The 22,199-nt window shown below is 41.7% G+C and overlaps 1 protein-coding gene across 1 annotated transcript in view; it reads right to left on the minus strand.

Moving 5' to 3' along the window:
* The window catches only part of RAPGEF2 (Rap guanine nucleotide exchange factor 2), a 177,628-nt gene that overhangs the window by 152,246 nt on the left and 3,183 nt on the right, over nt 1–22,199 (minus strand). The window contains 2 exon segments of the mRNA XM_006752656.2: nt 6,473–6,529; nt 11,656–11,726. Coding sequence (XP_006752719.1) covers nt 6,473–6,529; nt 11,656–11,693 — 95 coding nt within the window. The 5' untranslated portion in view covers nt 11,694–11,726.

The following is a 22,199-nucleotide window of genomic DNA, read 5'->3' on the forward strand; positions in this document are numbered from 1 at the left end:
TGTAAAAAAAGAACTTCCACTTTGCAGATGGCTCTTGAGATACTAATGATTTTAATCCTTTTCTCAAATACACAGTTTCTATTACCAGACTTATCAAAAAGTTTAATAATTATTTGTATGTTTTCCCCTCCTTTGCTGGGGCTCGAGGCGATAAGCTCAAAGACAAAATGTTATTATTTATTTTTGTATGACCAATGGCACATAATGGCTTCACCACTTTCTTTATATACACGTACAAGTAAAGTAAAATTATAAAAACATAGGCAAGCCAGCCTAGCATGCCTCAGTGGTTGAGCATCTATCTATGAACCAGGAGGTCACAGTTCGATTCCCAGTCAGGGCACATGCCCGGGGTTCCGGTTCCATTGAGGGATGTGCAGGAAGCACCCAATCAATGATTCTCTCTCATTGATGTTTCTATCTCTCTCTCCCTCTCCCTTCCTCTCTGAAATCAATAAAAAAAAGTATTTAAAATACATAAATAAAAACATAGACAAGAAGGATACTTCAAAATAGTGGTTACATCTTGCTGGAAAAGGAAGAAAAGGACATTTGAAGTATTTCTGTTTCTTAAGAAATTATTATAACTAAGCACCTGGGTAGTAAATGTGTTTGTAATCACTTAAAACCAGGAGGAGAGGTTGACAGCACAGGTGAGAACAGGAATAACTACCCCGCGCAGGGAAAGGACATCTTCCTGCCGGAGGGACGAGAGGCGAGGAGCAAATGCAGCTGCCGATGAACAGGACTGTGAGCAGAAAGCAAAGCTGGGACAGAGCTGGCGGGAGGACAAGTGGGAGAGCATAAAGCCCGCAGCGTTGGGTTGGTGGATCTGCAGAGAAGTGATTTGGGAAAAGCTGCTGTGAAACCAGGAAACCAAGCCAACAGGGAAAAGACTGCTAGGGCAAAGAGCGCGCAGCTGAGGCTTGAGGTCCTAAACTGCACATTTAGATTTAAATGAAAATGCTTTAAGACTCAGTAGGCCTCAATGCAGCTTTTTCTTTCTGATGCAGGAATAATTTCCTCTCCTGCAATAAACAGAGATAAAGTACTTAACAAACTGCATGAAAACTCTAGAAAACGAAAGCATTCAGGCAGACACATACATGGAAAATGGGCGTTTAGGTACAGAGTTACTCATATTTGCAGTGTGGGTATGTGTGTGTACACTTAACATTTTTTAATGGTTGAATTTCTGGACCAAAGGTTTTAGCACTTTATTATATATATAAATGTTTTTATTGATTTATTTTAGAGAGAGAGGAAGAGAGAGGAAGATCGAGAGATAAAAGGAAGGGAGAGGGAGACAGATAAAAACATCCTGCACGTCTCCTACTGGGAATCAAACTGATAACCCAGGCATGTGCCTGACCGTCAATAGAATCAAAGAACGCTTGGTTCATGGGTTGATGCTCAACCACTGTGCCACACCAGCTGGGGGGGAGGGAGGAAGGGTTAGCACTTTAAATGTAACTATATATTAAACTGAAACAGAGAGGATGGGTGGCCATTGAAGAAAAAACTGGCCCTAACAGGCTGCTCAGTGGTAAGAACGTCAGCCCATGGACTGAAGAGTCAAGGGCACATTCCTCGGTTGCAGGCTCCATCCCAGCTGGGGCATGTGTGGGAGGCAACCAATCAATGTGTCTCTCTCACACTGATGTTACTCTCTCTCTCCCCCTCCCTTCCACTCTCTCTAAAAATCAATGGAAAAATATCCTCCGGTGAGGATTGACAAAAAAAGGGGGGGGGGTGTTCATTTCAGATTAAAGTATTAAATAAAAATGTCTTAAAGTCCCTCAGGTTAGGAATTCATATTATCCACCACAGTATTCCCAAGCCTTTAAAACAGCTAGCATATAGGGGATAACAAGTGAAGGAAGAGAAATTACTTGATATTCTTGTCCATTGTATAAAGTTCCACTAAATTTATGTAACTTTCTAGTGCAAACAAATACAACCAGATTCTAAATGGGTGATTCTAAATTTTTAAAAATCCAATTTTATCAGAACCAATTTAAAGTGGCATTTTTGTCATCCTGCTGATTTTTGGTAAAACAATAACACTCTGGGAGTCAGAGCATCATTACCATAATTCCTTCCTAACAAAAGTTGAAAGCAGTAAAAAAAACTGAGAGACCAACATGTAAATTATCAGAAGGATGACGATGACAATGATGCTGGCAGCTAATGTTTTGTGCACGTTCTATGTATGTACTGTTCTAAATACTTTATGCAAAGTATTGCATCTTATCCTCACATCAACACTAAAAGTAGGTACTATTATTATTGTTTCCATTTTATAGATGAGAAAAATGAGGCACAGAGGTAGATCAAAAGGGTATCATATTTACCTGGTGAAATTATTAAAACCATAGACTTAGAAGTCGCCAGCACAATAATAAGGAACATGAGTCATCATCTCTTGGTCATAAAACCAAAGTCTGACGTCTTTGATATTATTCACTGTTCTTTAAGCTCAAGGAGAACAAGAACAGACAAGTCATTTTCCTGTGAGGTAATAACAACAGGTCCCAAAAAGAGGGGTGGTATTAGTTATCACAGAGTTATATACACCACAAATACAAGGGTTCTTTAATTTTCAAAACTGCACCTACACAAATCGGTAAGGGCAGAAACGTGTTGGTTCAAGGATCACAGAAGAAAATGATACAATTACCTTTCATCACAAGATTGGCCAAATGCTGGGAATCTGATTAAGTCAATCTACAATTAGTCTCTGAATTTTGGGTCTTATGAAGTCATGACCAACTGAACACCCACAGTCTTCTCATCGTTACTAACATGTCACTTAATTCCAACTAGTCAAAAATGAGCAATTGCTACCAATCAACTCTCGCCTCACACTCTTGCCTAAGTGCCTTCAATTCAGGATTATCTAAAACATGGCTTTGCATCATCAGCATAGCTCATATTCACTGTCTAAACTGACTTTAAAGAAAAACTCACCTAGGTGTATTTAAAAACACAGGAATCTACCTTCAAGTTAAAGGAGTAATAAATAAAAACTGCCAGGGAGTCCGGATAATGAAGGCAGAGCTGTTGCTGGGTTTCAGTTGCCCCTCCCGCACTGGGGAGGCCAGCAGTAGGGAGAGATGGCGTACTTACCTCAACAAGTATACAGGAATTGGCTTTTTTTTTCCTTTTCCTATTTTTTTTATTAAATTTATTGGGGTGACATTGTTTAATAAGAGGACATAGGTTTCAAGTGTAGATGTCTATGATACATGATCTGTATACTGCACTGTGTGCCCACCACCCAAAGTCAAATAATCTTCTGTCACCATATTTGACCCCCTTTACCTTTTACTAACCCCTATCCCCCTTCCCTCTGAACCACCATACTTCCGTCTGTGTCTGAGTTTTTGTTTGTTTTTCTTGTTTGTTCATTTGTTGCTTTCAGTTTTATACCCCACATGTGAGTGAAATCATATGGTTCTTAGCATTTTTTGTCTGACTTATTTCACTTAGCATGATGTTCTCAAGATCTACCCATCATGTTTTCTGGTGCCATTTTTATGGTGAAATGGAAAAGGCTAGAAAATGCTGTTGAGAGGGGTAACCGTGTCTGGGCTCAAATCCAGGTCCGACCTGGAGCAGTGAGATTTTGGGCAAGTTGCTCATCCTCTCAAAGCCTCAGCCCCTTCAAGTGTAAAACTGGGATGATGATATCCACCTCACAAGACAGCTATAAGGAGTGGATAACTTATCTCACCTGAAGCACTTATTAGAATACGGGGGGGAGGGGAGGGGGCATAGGGAGTGCTTGTATAATGTTATTATGTCGTCATCAATACTACCAAACCATGTTTCAGAGGGAAGGATAAAATAACAGAAAGTTGACGTTTACTACAACTAGATTGTTTCAATAAATGTCAGTAATACTCATCAGAGATTTCCAACCCTGACATCTGTACACCCCATACCACTGATAGCTTTTACTTGCTCCTAAAGGAAGCAAATGTTTTTAAGTTATTTACAGCTTAATTTCTTCAGTGTTAAAAAGCATTTGCCCTTGGTGTTAGTACTCTCATTAATTATGTCTTGGTTATTTACTATTCTTTTTCTTTTAAATATATTTTACTGATTTTTTACAGAGAGGAAGGGATATAGAGTCAGAAACATCAATGAGAGAGAAACATCCATCAGCTGCCTCCTGCACACCCCCCAATAGGGATGTGCCCGCAACCAAGGTACCTGCCCTTGACCAGAATCGAACCTGGGACCTTTCAGTCCGCAGGCCGACACTCTATCCCAGGGGTGGGCAAACTTTTTGACTCGAGGGCCACAATGGGTTCTTCAACTGGACCGGAGGGCCGGAATAAAAGCATGGATGGAGTGTTTGTGTGAACTAATATAAATTCACAGTAAACATCATTACATAAAAGGGTACGGTCTTTTTTTTCAATAGTTTTATTCATTTCAAATGGGCCGGATCCAGCCCGCGGGCCGTAGTTTGCCCACGGCTGCTCTATCCACTGAGCCAAACCGGTTAGGACTATTTATTTTTCTTATATATTTGGTGTATGTTCTTTTAAGCCCTAGAAGGATGTTTACAATTCCCTGCTGAAAATCCCTTGGATGGTTAAGTGTCACAAGTTAGAACCTGTGAATCATCCTGAATGTATCCACCTGTATCTTTTTTTTTTTAATCCATCCCTGATATCCCCATTCCTTCAGTCTTTGAGTCAGTGCAAGCACTTGTGACCTCAGGTTACGTAACTGTCTCCTTACTGACTGCCCGGCCCATCACTCAACCTAATCCACCCTTCCCGTTTTCAAACAGGCACAGATAAGATTGTATCCTTGAGGGGATGAGTGGAGTTGGAAGGTAAGGTGTTTGGCCACGTCATTTTGCTGCTGGAAAACTGGCCACCAAGCTACAGATTAAAACAGACTTTATTAAAGATAAATTTTTTAAAAAAATAAAATGAGACTTTTAAAAGATATCACAATGTATGGACCTTATTCAGCTCTTACTCAAATAAATAAACCATTGAAAAAAAATTTCTGCGACAAAGAAATTTGAGTATTTTCATGAGATAAAGAATTATTTTTTAAGCTTGATAATAATATTGTGGTCAAGTTTTTTTAAAGTCTTTATAAAGATGCATATCAAAATAAACATGGATGAACTGCTATGTCTGGATTTACTTCAAAATAATCCAGTTATGGGCCGAGGGAGTAAAAGATGAAACATAATTGGCTATCAATTGACAACGCTGGATGCTGAGTACATGGGGGTCTGTTTTGCCATTGTCTCCAGTATTGGGAACATCTGTAATTTTCCATAATAAAATGTTGTAAGAGGGGGAAAATACTCATTTTCAGTTGCCAAAAGAATCAAGACACCTCCCCCTTTTATTAATTCCACATCCACAAGCAAGTATGACTAGCCTGCCTCTTCTCTGGACTCAGATCCTGACCCACACTGAGTGCCAGTCATACCAACCCTGCCACAGTGTTGAAAACAGCAGCCAGGCCCTTCCCTTCTCTGTGGCACTGTACAGACTGCTTCTTCTGCCCAGAAAGTCTCTCTAGAGCAGGGGCCACACTCTCAAGGCCAGTTCAAAGGGCCGCCTCTCTGAGACGCTCCCCATTCCCCAAGCCTTCCCCTGCACTTCCTCAGCCCTTCGTACAGGCCTATATCCTCAGTCTTCTTGGTTAGTTTTTGTTGTTGATTCCCTTTTATTCTGCTTCTACTTCCCTCAAGAGATTATGGCTTCCTTAATGGCAGAAGCTGTGTTTTATTTACTTCAATAAATACTCCTAAAATAGGCATGGAAAGTAATTATTTATTAACTGCTTTGGAAAACAGGAAGGAAAGTCAACAGAACCACCACCAGTCATGGCAAACAGTATTAACAAAATAAGATGTCTGGTAAGTCACAGTTTACATACACTAACATAATATTTACCCACTGTATGTTTATCACATTCTTTAAAAAATGAGTTGTGATTATTTTCAAAAAAATATGTTACACATCTTGAAAAAAAATCAATATGATTTAAAGAAGAAATTCTGCCTAAAGAGATGTGGGCAAGTTATTTTTCTGCTTCTGAATTATTATAAGCGAAAATATATTTATGCTATCTTTACATCTCATCTGGTGTAGTTGTGGGAATATATATTTTGTTCTGTTAAAAAGACTACACTACTTCTTATTTCATAATAATAAAAATGTCAAAATACTGCATAATGTGAAAGAATATTCCTGAATCACACGTGAGAGGTACAGCTGCAGATGTGAAGTTATCAGCGAAGAACTATAAACATTTGCTTTGTCAGAAATAGCTGAAATATTTCACATTTCTAAACTATGAAAAATAAGTTAATGCAAAAATAAGGTAATGTTGACACAACAAGCTGGTACTACTACTTCTTTGATTCTTTAAGGAAAGTCTTTAGTTACTGATTTATACATTATACAAAGGGAAAGGAAACACCTACTAGTATAAAACTTCATTTGCTTCGTGTCTTTCATATCTCACAGTTTCACACATTAACCTGCAAAAGAAAGAAAGACATGAGCTCAACATCTGTCATGAAAGAAACACACCAATAGTTTAAAAGCACAAATGAGCCATGTAGCCCAGAAAGGTAAGATTACTTATAGCTTGTTACAGTCACTTACTAGCCTCAAGATGAATATGTTTGGTTGCCGAGCTTAACAAAATAAAATAAAATAAAATCTGGTAAATAGATGCTAGGGAAAAAAAACCATTTTGTTAAATGTCAACTTTGTCACATTTATTTTATAGGGAACAAACTTATATGTGTGTTTTTTATACTTTGCACATGACATTTAGGCAGATTCATGTTCTCCAAAGTAAACCGAAAATGAGAAGGAACCTTAGAAAGGAAAACCTAGTAATTTTAAAAGTGGTGATTTCATTCACAGCTCAACATTAATGTTACTTTAACAGTATGGCATTTCAGACAAAAGTAGGCTTTTATTAACTCAGTATTTTTATGACTAATGACTAAATGGAGGCTTTACAACTTCTGAAGAACTGTTGTTTCAGCTGATTCATCCCTGAGGAAAAAAATTATGTAAATTATGGAAAACATGAATAAATGTTTAAATGTTCAAAAGAAGCTCAAGAGCAGCATCTTCAAAAAGCATCCTATTATATTAAGACCAAGTAAAAGTTCCCAAAAATAGAGAAACGCAAAGGAGAATAGAGTGATGTTGTCATGTCTTCTTGTGGAGGATCTAGTACATAGAAAAGTTGTCTACAAAAGTGACTATTTCAACACCTCCTCTGGTCAATGAGGCTACGAGTCTCCAGTCCATGCAACACTGGGCTCCACCGTCACCCATCTTCCTTCCTCCATTTGCTAAATCCAATAAACACTACCTGCTCTTGATTTTCCCCTTGAAAACAACTCTCCTGAGTACTGTTTTTCCTTGTTCTTCCTGCTACCACCACCCTATTTTAGAGATCCTTCTTATCCTCTCAATCCCGTACTCCAAACATTCAAACTGAATGGCACAACTCCAGGGGGCAGCATCGAGCCTTGAACACACACCATTGAACATACAGTTTTCTTTCATGGACAGAACTACATGAACTCCTCATAGGAAAGGATGACAGTCACCAGCGATGGGTCTAAAAATAGCTGGTCCTAAATCAAGCTATTTTGTTGGAATGAAAAGGGCCCTTGCCCCAACCTCTACACTGGACCTCATCCCTTCTCCTACATAAGACCCTGCCTTCCTGAAAGCTCACCTCCTTCTCCTCCATCACCATCTATTTCTCCCCCTCTCCTCAATCACCTCCTTTCACACAGAAACACATTTTAGCATCATCTACTGTGTATGGGAGGGGGACACCGTCCTTTACCCCCACATCCCACTCCAGCTATTAACCACATTTTGGTTTCCCCGGGACAGAAATTCTCCTTTTACAGTTGTCTATACACTATCTCCCTTTTCTCACCCTCTTCCCGCTCCCCCACCTTTTGGTTCCTGAAACTCCAAAGAAAAGGCTCTAAAACATTATCAGTGTCCTCTGTGCTATCGAAATCCTTTCTGTCCTTATCTTCATTCCACTTCTCGGCAGCACCGATGACTCCTTTTTCCTTACAGCAGTATCTTCTCAGTATCTTCTCCAGGCTTCCTGTCCTCAGTCTCCAGGTTTTTCTTATAATCCATTAGTCACTTTTTCTGTCTCCTTTGGATGTGCCCCACACTCCATCCCTCTACCCGACTTCTAAAGGTTACCTATCTATCACCTTTCTAAGGGCCCTTCAGCCCTCCTCTCCTCTGTACCACGTAATCTCATCCAGTCTGTGATTTCAAACTTAATATATAAACTGATGACTTTCACAGCAATGCCCCAGACCTAATCTCTCACCATGGTAGGCACTCAGCTGTGTCATGACCATTTCATGTTCAAAATGTCCAAAACAGATGTTGAACTTCTACCCTTAGAATCTGCTTTCTCACAATCAGTACCCAATTGTTTAGTCCCAAAATCTGAAGCCCTCATCCTTGAATCCTCTGTCTTCTTCACATCCCATCTCTCTGCCAGCATGTGTTTCCAAAATACACCCTCCCACACTGACCAAGTTCACCATCTCCCCTATGAAAACCTAGGATGGGCCACAATTATCCCACTAGTATCTATTCCCAGGACTACAATTGAAGATTTTTTTTGCTTCTACTTTTGCAACCTCTGGTCCATTCTCCACATAACTTCCAGACAGATCTTTGCAGATGTTAAGTCAGATCTCCTCATACCTCTGCTCTTATTCCACCACTTTTAGGACAAAATACAAACTGCTAAATCTTGAATACAAGGGCCTATACTTACTACTGTACTATAATCACTGAGTCGATCTTACTTTGCCATCGCATTTGTCTTCTGTACCTGAAACCTGTTCCCATGGCAGAGCATCTGAGACCCATCTACACCGCAGAGACCTCTGCCCATCTGCCTGGCTCAAATATTACCACCTCCTTTGTGATTACACAGCACCCGTTCTTACCAGGCCCAGCACATCTGAATAAAGCAACATTGACCCATTCCCTACATCTTGTCTGCCCCACTAGGAATGTAAGCTCTACAAAAGCAGCAGTTTGGCCTACTACATGGCCTACATCAGTGTCTAACGCACAGTAGGCACACAATGAGTAACTGTTGACTGGATAAGTAATTTAACTGGTGCCATTAAAAAAAAAAAAGATAAAATCTTCTATATGACAATGTTCTACTAAATGAAAGAAATGCCAAAAGTTGTTTTATCTTTAAACATTGTTAGGGAATGATTTACCAAAAGCATGTTGATCTTTACTAAATTCCTAAAGAATATACTAACCCTAGTTTAGTTGTTTTGTGATGATCCTGAAGTTCCCATGTAGTATGAATTACACTCCCCCGTAATGCTGGGGAGTATCGGCATAGGTCAGCAGGCTCCTGCTCCCAACACTGACTGGCCCCAGACACTTACTCTGCTTTTTAGAAATTCTGGTCTCCACTGCTAACTATAGTATCCTCTTCCCCTTTGGCCAACATGTTGCTTCTAATCCACATGGGTTAAGAGAGTAAATATTTAAAAAATAATGTTGTGTTTAAAAATATATAATTTTTAAGTGAATATCTGAAAACCTTCTCATTGCATAGTGTGTGATCGTATAGAAACACAGTCAATCAACTGCCCCGAATCTATTGCTGACATGAGAATGGGCCACAATAGAGCACAAAGCTGAGGCTTCCCAATAAAAGCCTGTGTCGTGTCCCCCAGCTGAAGTCTAACATTGTTCTACTGCCTGTTACTGAATAAACAGACTGGAAATCTTGATTAAGAGCTGCTTTCCCCCCTCTAAAATTGGAAAACTGTATTATGTAGAAGTCTTAACTGTTCTCTATTTAATCCTAGGGTAAAACTTTTATTTAAAAAACTCAAAGGAACTTATCTAAATACAATGTATTTTTCCCAGAAATGGTTATTATTATAAAGCAGTTTATCCAAATTACTGCATTTATGTGAACCTCATTTCTTAATTTTTCATTTGGGTATTCTGCTCTTGCTCTAAAAACGGACTTAAGATAGTTTCCGCTGATGTTTTCCACAAATAAGAGAAACACAAATGACTTTTTAACATAAGCAAAAGAAGATAAACATCTTAGAGGCTCCTCCTCCCTGTAGATTCATGCCAACAAACAAAACTGTATAGTCTCCAAAACAGACTTTCTAAGGTATAAATAGACTAAACAATACCCTTGAGTTCATCAGTTATTTCTAATCAAAATTTACCTTTGAAATAGCAGGAAATTGATAGTTCTAAAGCTGGTTAATAAGTAGATGGAACTTCACTGTGTTATTATGTCTACTTTTGTAATTTTGAACATTCCCGTATTAACATTTTTCTTTTTCTATTGCATAGAATTTCTAGTATCTAAATAATTCCATAACTACATATACTGTACACACAGTATAATCATTACATCTAGTTATCCGTGTGTGCTTTTATACGCACAAGAACAAATATTTATATTTCCATATTAATTCATTCATCTGCATATGAAGATTAACTGCCTTTGATTAAATTGACGGTTGGTGCTAACTTTATTTCTTAGAATAGTTGGTATCAAAAAATATGTAATGAAAGTTACACACTTTAAAAATTATTCTTGCTTTAATTTGAGCCATCTTCTAAATTCCCGGTGGTTTTGCCCTTTCTAATAAAACTTGACTGGATTTTTAAACACTTAACCTGCAATCTACTTTAATTTAAACGATTTTCATTAAAATTTTAATTTTAGAAGTAGTCAATCCTCTTGACACATTTTTCAATTAACAACTAAATATGAAATTTACATGCTCACAAATTAATTAGTGTTTAAAGATTAAAGGGGAACTATATAGAAAAAGTACTCCTTCCATAATTAAAAACTGCTGGTTTCACATCCAGCTAGAGGAAACAAAACCTTCCCACCATGTGTGTAATCCATCTTCTCAAGGTCCTTTATTTTCTATTCTGATTACGGGGAAAGAAAAGGAACTCACTGAATTATATAAGATGTTTTAATCTTTTAATATGAAGCCAGATAACCATCGATAAGGTAATAGCGGTGCAATAGAAGTGATAAAATATTTATGAGTGGGCCACATAAAAATAACTATGGTATAAACTCTGTTTCCCAGAAAGGGGTATGTCAATTTAATGCAATAAATATAGTACAAAGACCTAAAACATACGAAAATAACAAACCTAACCATTCTCTGAATAGTTAAAAACATTCTCGTTTCTTATGTTTCTGAGCACTGAGATGTAGGTTTTTATTTGCCGGGATGGCAAATAAACATCTTAAAGGCTCCTCCTCCCTGTAAACTCATGCCAACGAACTCCTTTTGGTATATACCCCAAGTAGTGTCTATCACTTCAGGTGAGGGGCTGCAGGAAGAGGGGGGAAGGGGGAGAGGGTATCACTACGGCACAAATGTAAAAGAATTCTTCTGTGCCTGACACTGGGTTCAATTTATAAAATGGATAAAGCCAAGTACAGGGGCTCAAAGAGGCAGGGTTTTCGTAAGTAAGTTATCTTTACTTCTAATTCTTAACTTGTATAAACAATCACACAAAATTCTAGCATCCTATTGTAGTTAATGCTAAAATAACTTACCTAAGTTGGTGTTCCCTCAGGTTTGATAAGGCTTCCATACCATGTAAATAGGAATACACTATTTCCAGATCCTATTTGGAAGAAAAAAAGGATAGAAATCATTAGACTTGCCAGGGAAAAAGGCTTCCAAACTAAGTCACTATATTTATAGACCAAATTAAAGACAGGTTTAAAAAAAAATACAAGTTTTCTCAGACATTAAAAATAAGCATTATTAAAAGAAAAGCTGTACAAATGCCATCCATTACAACTGCCTTTGGAATATATACAAAAGTGTGTGTGTGTGTGTGTGTGTGTTTTAATTGATTTCAGAGAGGAAGGGAGAGGGACAGAGTGATAGAAACATCAATGTGAGAGAGACACATCGATTAGTTGCCTCCTGCAAGCCCCCAACAAGGGCCAGGGATAGAGCCTGCAACCAAGGTGCATCCCTTGACCGAGAATAGGACCTGAGATCCTTCAGAACTTGGGCCAGCACTCTAACCACTAAACCACATGGGCCAGGGCATTAAGTCTGTTATTTCTCAACATTATGGAGTTTCGTAGTTGTATATGAGTTACCCTTCTATATAAGTCACAACTGTTAACGTGTCAGTATTATATGCATGAACTTAGTTTGAATGTATAATTTGTGTAATTAGATAGATTACTAGAGGCCCAATGCATGAAAATTCATGCACTGGAGTGGGGGGGAGGGCGTCTCTCAGCCTAGCCTGCCCCCTCTCACAGTCCGGGAGCCCGCAGGGGTGGGAGGTGACCCCGCGATCAGGGGAAGGCAACGCCCCATCACACCTCTGCTGCAGCCACTGCCAGCAGCACAAGCCTCGGCCGGCCCTGGTTCCCTTCACCTTAGGCGGCCATCGGCGGCTGGGCAGCTGACATCCAAGGCTTGCCTGCACCTTGGGCCAGCCCTGGGCAGCTGGGGGGCTGAGGGGACTGGGGGTCTCCAGAGGTAGGCATGTGGAGCGGCCATGTGCCTATCACCCTGGCAGGGCTGAGGGGACTGGGTAACTCCATCTTGTGACTGTGGGCACTGCCATCTTTGAGGGCATGGCAGTCAATTAGCATATTCCCTCCTTATTTGCTGTGGGTGTGGCCATCTTTTCCCTGGCATGAGGGTCAATTAGCATATTCCCTCTTTATTAGATAGGATATCTGTGAATAATAACTACCACCATTATACCTTTATCTTAAAACAATATGTATAATTATAACTTGGAAATGCAATAAGATTGTTTCTTAGTTAATAAGAATGTGGAGAATAATGGTGTCTTGCCACCTATAAATAACTGACATAAGGTCAAGAAGCCTATATTATAAAACTAAGACTGTGAAGGAAAGACACTGCATCATACCATTACTGAATGGCCAAATTTAAAAAGTAGCTTTTCCATCTATATGTATATAGCCGTATAAATTAAAACAGTCACATCATAATCATGATGTTTGGGGAGTAGGGGTGGATGGGTTTAAATATGGCCACTCAAGCAATATACAACTAGGGAATTCCTGGCCACTGTTTCATGTGAGGATTTTAGATGTTTAACTAGACATAAACTTGTTACATGAATTGAACAATTATATCCAAAGTTTACACTTAGAGAAATTTGTTTTAAATGGTCTATGCCACCAAGAGCTTATAAACCAGGGGAGCAGTCGTTATTCTACAGGAATCTGTTGCACGGAAGGCAATATTATCTAGCTCGAATGAGATGACTTGACAGATAGATTCTATCTAAACTTGCGATCTCTTAACTGTAACTAACAGAGGGATGGTGAGAGACTGGTGTCTAGATGGCAGAGAACAGCACATAAATGTCATGCGTCACTGTGCAACATGAACGTGACCGCCACAGATTTGGGGTAAGTAGGAAAAGCAGAGACGCTATGGAAAAGGCATCAGGAAATCTCTGCTCTCAGACTCGGAGGAACGAAAGAAATCTGACTAGAGACAAACAAATGAAATGCAAACTACAGGAAGGAGGAATGTGTGGCTACGTTTTTCGTCCTACTAAAGAGCCCAGTAGCCAAGCACTAGGCTTACAAGGATTAGGGATGAGAAGGAAGGTAAAGAGCAATGGAAGGCAAAAAGGAAGACAAGCTTGCTTCTCCTTCCCCAGGGCCAAGGCGAACTGGGCAACTTCTTGAAATAGGCAAATACAGCCTTTTGGACCTTCTGATCGGTTTTCCTTCCCTCTCCCAGGGTGCCCAGCAGCCTCCCGTCACCACAAGCCTCATTCTGGGGCATCGTGCCCTGGTCTACCAATTACAAGACGACAATCTGAACACAAATGTGGATGAGAGTGATCAGGGGGGGCCCTTGAATCTTCCATAAAGGAACTATCCACCAGTGTTTGCATTTCCATAGTCCAAATGAAAGACAGAAACAGAGGGCTAGGTAGGCAGTCAGGGACAAGGACCACGTGGAGGCAGGGGAAAGAGAAGTCAGACATGGAGGCAAACAAAAAATCTAGAACTAATGGGCAGGAACCTGGCTTGGGGGCAGGGGGAAGGGAGGGGCAGGACTTGACACTTGACCCGGCTAGGTGGGAACAGTGATGTTACCTTGGACCTAAAGTGGCAGTCCTCAATCGGGTCCTCCCATAGGCGGGAACCTGAACTTCAATGTAATTGGATATTGCCAGAATTCCTTTAAGGAACCAGTCAGAAGCTACCAGAGTATATGAATATTCCCTAGACAAAGAGTTTAAGTGGTAACCTATTTGGGGCCCTATGTCCCCCATAAGTTTGTTTTTCCCCCCAATAAATTTTGTTTTCTTCCCACCATTTCTTCCCACCATGAATCCATTCTTTGGTTTTACAAGACAAAGAGCTCGGACCCGACCACATTTCGGGTTTCACAAACAAATCTCTAAGTGGTATGAGATCGAAGGCAGCACAACCAAGATCAGCCGTGTATGGGGAGAGATTTGAGGGCATGAGAGCCCTGCAAAGCGGGGAACCACCACCACCCCTCCTTTCACACAGATGCCCCAACCCTCATCCCCCCTAACGGTTGGCTTTTATTAAAATAATCCACACGCTGGTACAGAATCGCCGTTCCCCAGCCAGGAAACACGCAGGCCAGAGCGTGAGGCGCGGAGGAAGTCTTCTCTTCAGAGTCACCTGAAATTGGTAATCTTCGATGAAAACTAGGTAAGACAGAAGAGTTTTCTCTCTTTAGCCGAACAAAGAAATGCATGGCCTTCAGGAAGTTATATTCTTGGATCCTATTTTTTTCCTCTACACCAACAAGAGACATTCACAGAGTGAAGTTATGTTTCCCCTATCTTGGCTGCAGAGAAAGAGAAGCCCACTGCAGAGCTAAATCACCTCACGTGTCCCAACTTCCACTTCTGTCAGGAAACTATGCTCTGCAAACTGAGAACTCTCCAGCCTCCCCACCCGCACCTCCCAGGACAAATGGAGCTCACGTGACTATTACAATTTTAAAAAACGTGAGCTATGTTTCCCCAAATAAGCCTCTAGCCCTCGGGACAAACAGGAACACGTTCCTCTCCTCAGGAAGTCGTGTTTTTTTAAGAACAATAAGCCTTTCCTTCTCGCCTAGGAAGGACATCCTTTTTTTTTCAAAAACAGATGCTACTTGACAGCAGATTAAAGTTATCAGAAACAATGGAGCCCAGTAGACAAAGATATTGGCAGGCCAAAAGAAATGCAGTTTTCCATGAAAAAAAAAAAAAGACAATTTTTGGCCCCACATGTAAACCATGGATGAAAATCCAAAAGCACCCCCTGTGTTGGTTAGGGGCGTGATTGTTCACAGCCTCATTAAGCCTCCTGCTCAGGTCTGTGAACGCCACACGCATATCCAAGTCGGGGGAATGTTCTCTGCATCGTGAGCTCTTCCTCCCACGTCTAATGTCTCCTCAGAGACTCATTCAGAAGGTAGCAGGCCTCAGACCAAACTTGTAATTCACTTACAACGAGCTTTTAATTTCACTTGTTCATCAGCATCGGGGATTCGCTCACCACAGCACAGTGTATTCTGCTGGTTGGAGAGCAGAGAGGAGCCAAGTGTCCCCCACCTCCTTCCCCACAACTGGAGCCGGCACACCCCACCCTCTCTCGGCACTGTACTTGGAGAAAAAATATACCTCGCTTTTCCTTTGAAATGAGTCTGTTTTAGAAATGAAGCGCTGTGCTTACACTGTAATCAGAAGTTAAGTGGACAAAAGGTACAGTGTTCCCGTTACAAGATACATTAAAAACAAAAAAAAAGATTCATTCGTTTAAAAAGATTGTATTTCAATCATCAAAGAGAGTCAGGCCAAGACTGTGGTACAATTAGCAGGCGGAAGGAGACTTCAGTGGTAGGTGCCTTTGGGCTTAAACATGAGGAGGAGAAAGATTTTTCTTAAGTAACAGCAGTCTCGGGACCAGGAACGGTACTGATGCCAACTTATGCTCTCTTGCAAAGGCAAAAAAGTACACTCATGTATTCCCCTTGACCAAATATTACTAGCAAGCAACCAAGAGAGTTACGTCTTGAACATTATGCAAAACGAGGTAAAAAGCTAGGCCAAGACTCAAACTCCTGTCTGCAGCCAATCGGGGGAGGAGGCAGGAGTCCAAGTTATGTTGTAACCAAGGAGGTTAAGTTTTATTTGGGAGATCCGCATTTTTCTACACTAAAACATCTAAAACAACTATCCTAGGAAGGTTAATGGGAAGACTATGCGCTTTGGTGTCAAACGGAGCACAGCTTCCATCCTCATCCCCATCCCTGCGGAGAGGTGTGACCGTGGCTGCGTTACCGAGACTATACTTGCCCATAATGTACTCAGCTAAGCTGTGTGGCTAAAATGATAGACAGTTTCATAACAACAGATGGCATATACAGACCCTCGAAAAATGCTAGTTGATCTTATTACTATCTACGAGATATTAATACAAGCACAGAGTAATACCAAGACTATAGACTTAAAACATTCCTGAAATGTATATACATCAGAATCTTTATAAATTAATCCACCCTTTTCAGATGTGACTATCTCTACCCAAAGAAGTTAAATGAATTATCTATATAAAACATATAACGAGCCCCTAGATCAGTGATGGCGCACCTACGACATGCGTGTCAGAGGTGACACACAAACTCATTTTTGTTGTTGATTTTTCTTTGTTAAATGGCATTTAAATATATAAAATAAACATAAAAATATAAGTCTTTGTTTTACTATGATTGCAATTATCAAAAAATTTCTATATGTGACACGGCTCCAGAGTTAAGTTAGGGTTTTTCAAAATGCTGACACACCGAGCTCAAAAGGTTCACTATCACTGCCCTAGATTGCCTACTTTAGCAATCCTATTGGGTTTGGTGGGCAGTGGGTGCCTATTGCCTCCAGAGCACACTGTCAGCATTGTTTCAAGTACATCACACCCACCTGTGGTAGGCAGTTAGGCAGACAAGAGCAGAGCAAGGACGCTGAGCCAGGTACAGAAGGTCGGCAGGGCGGAAAGCCCCGGATGACGTGCAAAGGGAAAAATTGGGAAAACAAGGACTTCGCCCCAGGGTGACCTTTCCTCCCCTACTGGCTTGCTGGTCATGTGGTTTAGATCCTCTGACCTTTCTTATCACTCGGACCCTCCCCGACCTTTCCTTCCCTCTGGCATGGTGCTCATCATGTGGTAGACAATCTTGGGGGACTGGAAAGAGGGCTGGAGAATAGCCCTTAAGCATCAAGCCCCCAGGACCATAAGGTTCAGACCTGCATCAAAAACATCGAGGCCTCAGTTGTGTTTCAGCTCCAGGACCAGAAAAGCAGCAAAACTAGACAAGAGACACCAGGGCCGATCTCAAGACCAAGTTGACTAATGACCCTGGCAGTGACCAATCAGTGGAGACCATGACCATGAAAGGACACACCTGGAAAGCTGATGAATATCCTGTTAAGACCCTCCCTTAAAACCCCCACCCATAAAAGCCTGTAGGATCCCAGGAGCACAGCCCTACCCAAGCCTTTCCCCTCCCCCTCTTCCTATCCCCCAGGGTCATGACCATTACCTTCCTCTCTCCTAAGCGCCAAGGGCCCTTCCTTTGCCTCGGTAACTTGTTTCCTCAGCCCATTGCTTCTACTGCTCACTTCTTCTACCTCTGGGACTTTCTAAATAAGCTTTCTCTTATAGTTTGAGTCTTGGCTCTGATTTCTTTCCTAGCCAAAACTCAAGCACCAAGGTTGCTGCACCAAGGTCCAGTCTGACCCCACCTGGTGCCGTGCGTTTGCCATCGCCAGCAAAAACACCTTCTTCCGAAGCTCCACAGGGAATGCACTGGATGCAAAGAAAGAGAAGGGCAATATTCCTGCAGGGCTGGTGTTATGCACAAACTTCGAGTGAAAACTCCTACGAATCATGGGAGGAAGGGAGGAAGGGAAGAAGGGAGGGGAGGAGGGACGGAAGGAAGGAGGGGAGGAGGGAGGGAGGGAGGGAAAAAGGGGGAAATGTGTTTTCAATCTTGGTGTTCAGAGCTGTGAGAAGAAACTCATGCCTGTACAGGGTAAGACAATTCTGTAACTGGCCACAAGGTGGCAGACCAGGCCAACGGTCCTTTCCTGGGATTAGCAAACTCAAGTCATTGGGTCTCATAGATACATTTTTCCATTATAAATACTTAAGATATTTGGGTCTTTAAAAAGTATTCCTTAAGTTCATCTCAGGGAATATGATGAGTCCTTTCTCCTCCTGCCCCTATTGAAAGGGGGCAGGAGAGAGCGGACAAGTCCATCAGCTCCCCCATTAAAACTGTTTGATTTCTACCATCCTTGTTTTAAACCAGCCTCCACACCCCACAGGTCTTTGTAAAGCCGCAGAGCATTTAAAACCAAAATGTCAAATCACTACACTGCGGGGGGTTCTGTGCCATCCCAGTCCCCAGGGGCCCATTGCATACGTCAGGAAAACGTAAGAAAGGAACCTGTGGAGGAGTATGTGATTTTCAGTCAATTCTCAAATGTGTAATTCCGGTCCTAAATCTTACGAAGGCTGCTCCTGAGTTCACTAATTTACACCAAAAGAAAAACAAGCCCCAGCGTTGTGATATTCAAAATCACGTGTCAAATCCAGGAAAGACTGGTGATCCCATTAGGTGGCACCTATGACGCAGCCTGGACACAGTCTTCAGCCTCAGGGTCTTACCCACTGCATCTCAACAAGGCACGTGGATCGGGAATTCCAGAACTGAAAGGTACAGATTCCAGCTACTCTGTTTGCCTAAAATTTCCTCTAGAAAAGGCATTCTTTTTTTTTTAAAATATATTTTATTGATTTTTTACAGAGAGGAAGGGAGAGAGATAGAGAGTTAGAAACATCGATGAGAGAGAAACACCGATCAGCTGCCCCCTGCACATCCCCCACTGGGGAAGTGCCCGCAACCCAGGTACATGCCCTTGACCGGAATCGAACCCGGGACCTTTTAGTCCGCAGGCCGACGCTCTATCCACCGAGCCAAACCGGTTTCGGCGAAAAGGCATTCTTTATATCTTTTTTTAAAACGGGAATTTTGCCCTGGCCGGTGTTGACCAGTGTTCCCAGTGGTTAGAGCAAAAAGACCATGCACCCCTGGGTCACGTGTTCAATTCCCGGTCAAGGGCACGTACCTGTGTTGCAGGTTCATTCCCTGGCCCGGATCAGGGCCCTGTGCACGAGGCAATCAATCAATGTGTCTCTCTAGCATTGGATTTTTTTTTTCCTTCTCTTTCCATTCCTTCTTCCCTCCACTCTCTCTAAAAAAAACAACAAAACACAACAATGGATTTTTTTACATCTTTGGATGAGGATATAAAAAAGGGGGTGGGGGATTTGGGACAGTCCCTAAACTTGAGACAAAAGCAATTATGAAGTAATTACCTCTTAAATTAACCATGAAAATGACAAAGTAACTTTGTCCTTTCTAGGTCAAAAGACATCTGCCTTAAGCAGCACACTCTGGGCCCATACTTCCTCCACTTCAAGGTGGTGTTGGGGCACCCTGAGAGCAGTCACGTTTCGGGGGACGTGGGTTGAAGAAGGTAGAAAGGACTTCATAAATTCTCAAAGACAGATGAAGTGCCGCATGTAATCCCGCTTTGCAAAGAGTTTAGCTCTTACTGAAGAAAACACAAGCGTTAAATGAAGACGGCACAGGGCCGTTCTGAGGATTCCTGAGTGAGCCACACTATGTTTAGCAACTTAGGATACACCTTACACCCTGTGTGCCCAGTCATGTCCCGGGGAAAACAATTATCTAAACAGATACTTTCATTGGTGAAGATTACGGTTTCTCAGAAAAATCAACATGTCAGTTGTAACTAAAAACTCACCCTGTGCACAAATAAGAAAAATATCAAGTGTGCAAATCAGCCCCTGATTCCTGTTTTGGAGAGTCAGCAGAAGTGTTTCCCCTTCAGAACAATGCCTGACCCCCAGGCCCCCCAACAGCCTCCTAGAACCTGCATCTCCGAGGAAGCGAGAACAAACTTATCAAAATGTCTTCACTTTAAAATAACGAACTTACCGTAATCTCTCCGATTAGAAACTGTCGTCGGATTTTAATTTCACACGCAAGGACTGACCCACTGGGAAACGATGTGCAGGAAATTTAACGCTAGCCTTGTTTTTCCTCTCTATCATTAAGTTAGCAGGTGGTGCATGGCTACATTTTAACTTAACCTTTAAACATTTGACTAAGAACACACACACATTGCTCTAATCAAGTGATTCTTGAACTATCTTTCATTTCAATTTAAAAAAAAAATCAATCAAGTCATATTCCCTCCCCTTTGGCTTGGTATTCAACACATTCCCCATTGCCAGCCTGGCTCTGGCTGGACCCCGTGGAAGTCTTGCTGAGTCCGGGTGGGCAGACGGGGATGCCACACACTCCACTGTACTCGGTCTCTACAACAAGGGGCCCTGCAGTCTACACAGCCCCCCTCAGGATGCCTCAAGTTTCAAACACCGACCTAATCCAGGGCCCAATTAACAGTTCGCATTTTGAGCCATTCACTGTACAAATGTCAGATCTCCTCCAGGGGTGGAGTTTAGACAGTCCTAACATAACAAAAGCAACGCGGAGCAGGTCACTGAGGACACCAGCTCCGGACTGCCTCAGTAAAAAGGAAGCGATTCTGAATAGAGGCAGGTTTTAAATATAGAACACTTCATGGCTGCCATTTTTCTAGGACAAAAGACAAAAATAATATGACATCTGTTTTTCCCATCCTGAATGTTTTACCAAGGAGTCAACCACCAATGGTGTTGCTTATTCTCAAATGTTTCTATTTCTCTAGAGGAAGAACCAAATGAAAACATTCTACATGTGTAATTAAAGCCTTCCAACGCTGTTAGTCAGAGATGAACTAAATGCTGAAGAAATTTTAGGTGCTGTTCAAAATTTCTCTCTTTCCAATCTGTCCATAAGAGGGGAAGGTGAACCATCCAAACAGATACACACTTGGGGGAGGTGGGGCAGTTATAGAAAAAGAAGTGCCTTCTTAGATTTTAGGGGAGAATTAGGGGGCTACGTGTACAATTACCATCAATTGCTCCATTAGAAAGACTAGCAGGTCAGTTTCTAAAGCATCCCACCTTTCAATCATGTTTTGAAGTTTCCTTTGAAGCTAAAATCCAACATCTTTACTTACCTACTTACTTACTCACTGTACCTGTTTTGCCTCCCCCGCCTGTACAGGATACACCAGGCAAGCATGGCAACTTAACTCAGTGCACGGTACATTAGATCTATGTGCCAGGGTCCATGACACTCAGAAATCACTAGACCTTTGCCCTTCCTAACAACAATCCTCTGCAAAGCCCTCAGCATCACTAATCACCAAGATTCTCCAGAAATCACACAGAGGCAGAGAGCCCTGTGAGATGACCACCCTGGGAAGGCGGCTGCTGGAGAGGGGCCATCACAACCACAAGGGGAGATGAGAAGAACCATGGGAAGAGGCATCCCAACACCACGTTCCCTAAAATACGTGTCCATCACTTAAAAATGCTTGCTGCTTCAGAGCCAGGGCAGATGGGTTTGCATCTCAGCGACCACATCCTAGAACTGGAGGAGCCACACAGGAAGAAGGAAGGGGGGGCGTGGGATTCCCTTTTCGTGGGAAAGGACAAATTCCAAAGATGACCAGTAAGGGGGTTCCAAGCGTTGGTCCAAGCGTCGGTGTATGGCAAAATGGAAAGCAAAGCCAGCGTGGTAAGATTTCCCGATCAGCTAAACGTAGGCAATGTAAAGGGTTCTCCATTACAGGGGGATTAAAGCCAGCTGGGGTTTTGTTTGTTTGCTGTTGTTGCTGTGTTTGCTTTTATGTCATGTTTTGAAATTATATTGTTACTAGATGATAGTAAATTCACTGTTTTATCTCGTGTCATTAATAGAAAAAAAATCTTTTCCAACTGCCCAAATTAAGATCATATCTTAGTTTTTGAATGGTGGCAGGGAGGTCAGTAGTCTCTTACTCGATGAAATCCAAAACATCGGGCCACCCACTAAGGCAATCTTATTAATGCAGGAGTGTGTGTGGGGGTGG

This window comes from Myotis davidii, unplaced genomic scaffold (genome assembly GCF_000327345.1).
Source record: "Myotis davidii unplaced genomic scaffold, ASM32734v1 scaffold50, whole genome shotgun sequence".
NCBI lineage: Eukaryota > Metazoa > Chordata > Mammalia > Chiroptera > Vespertilionidae > Myotis > Myotis davidii.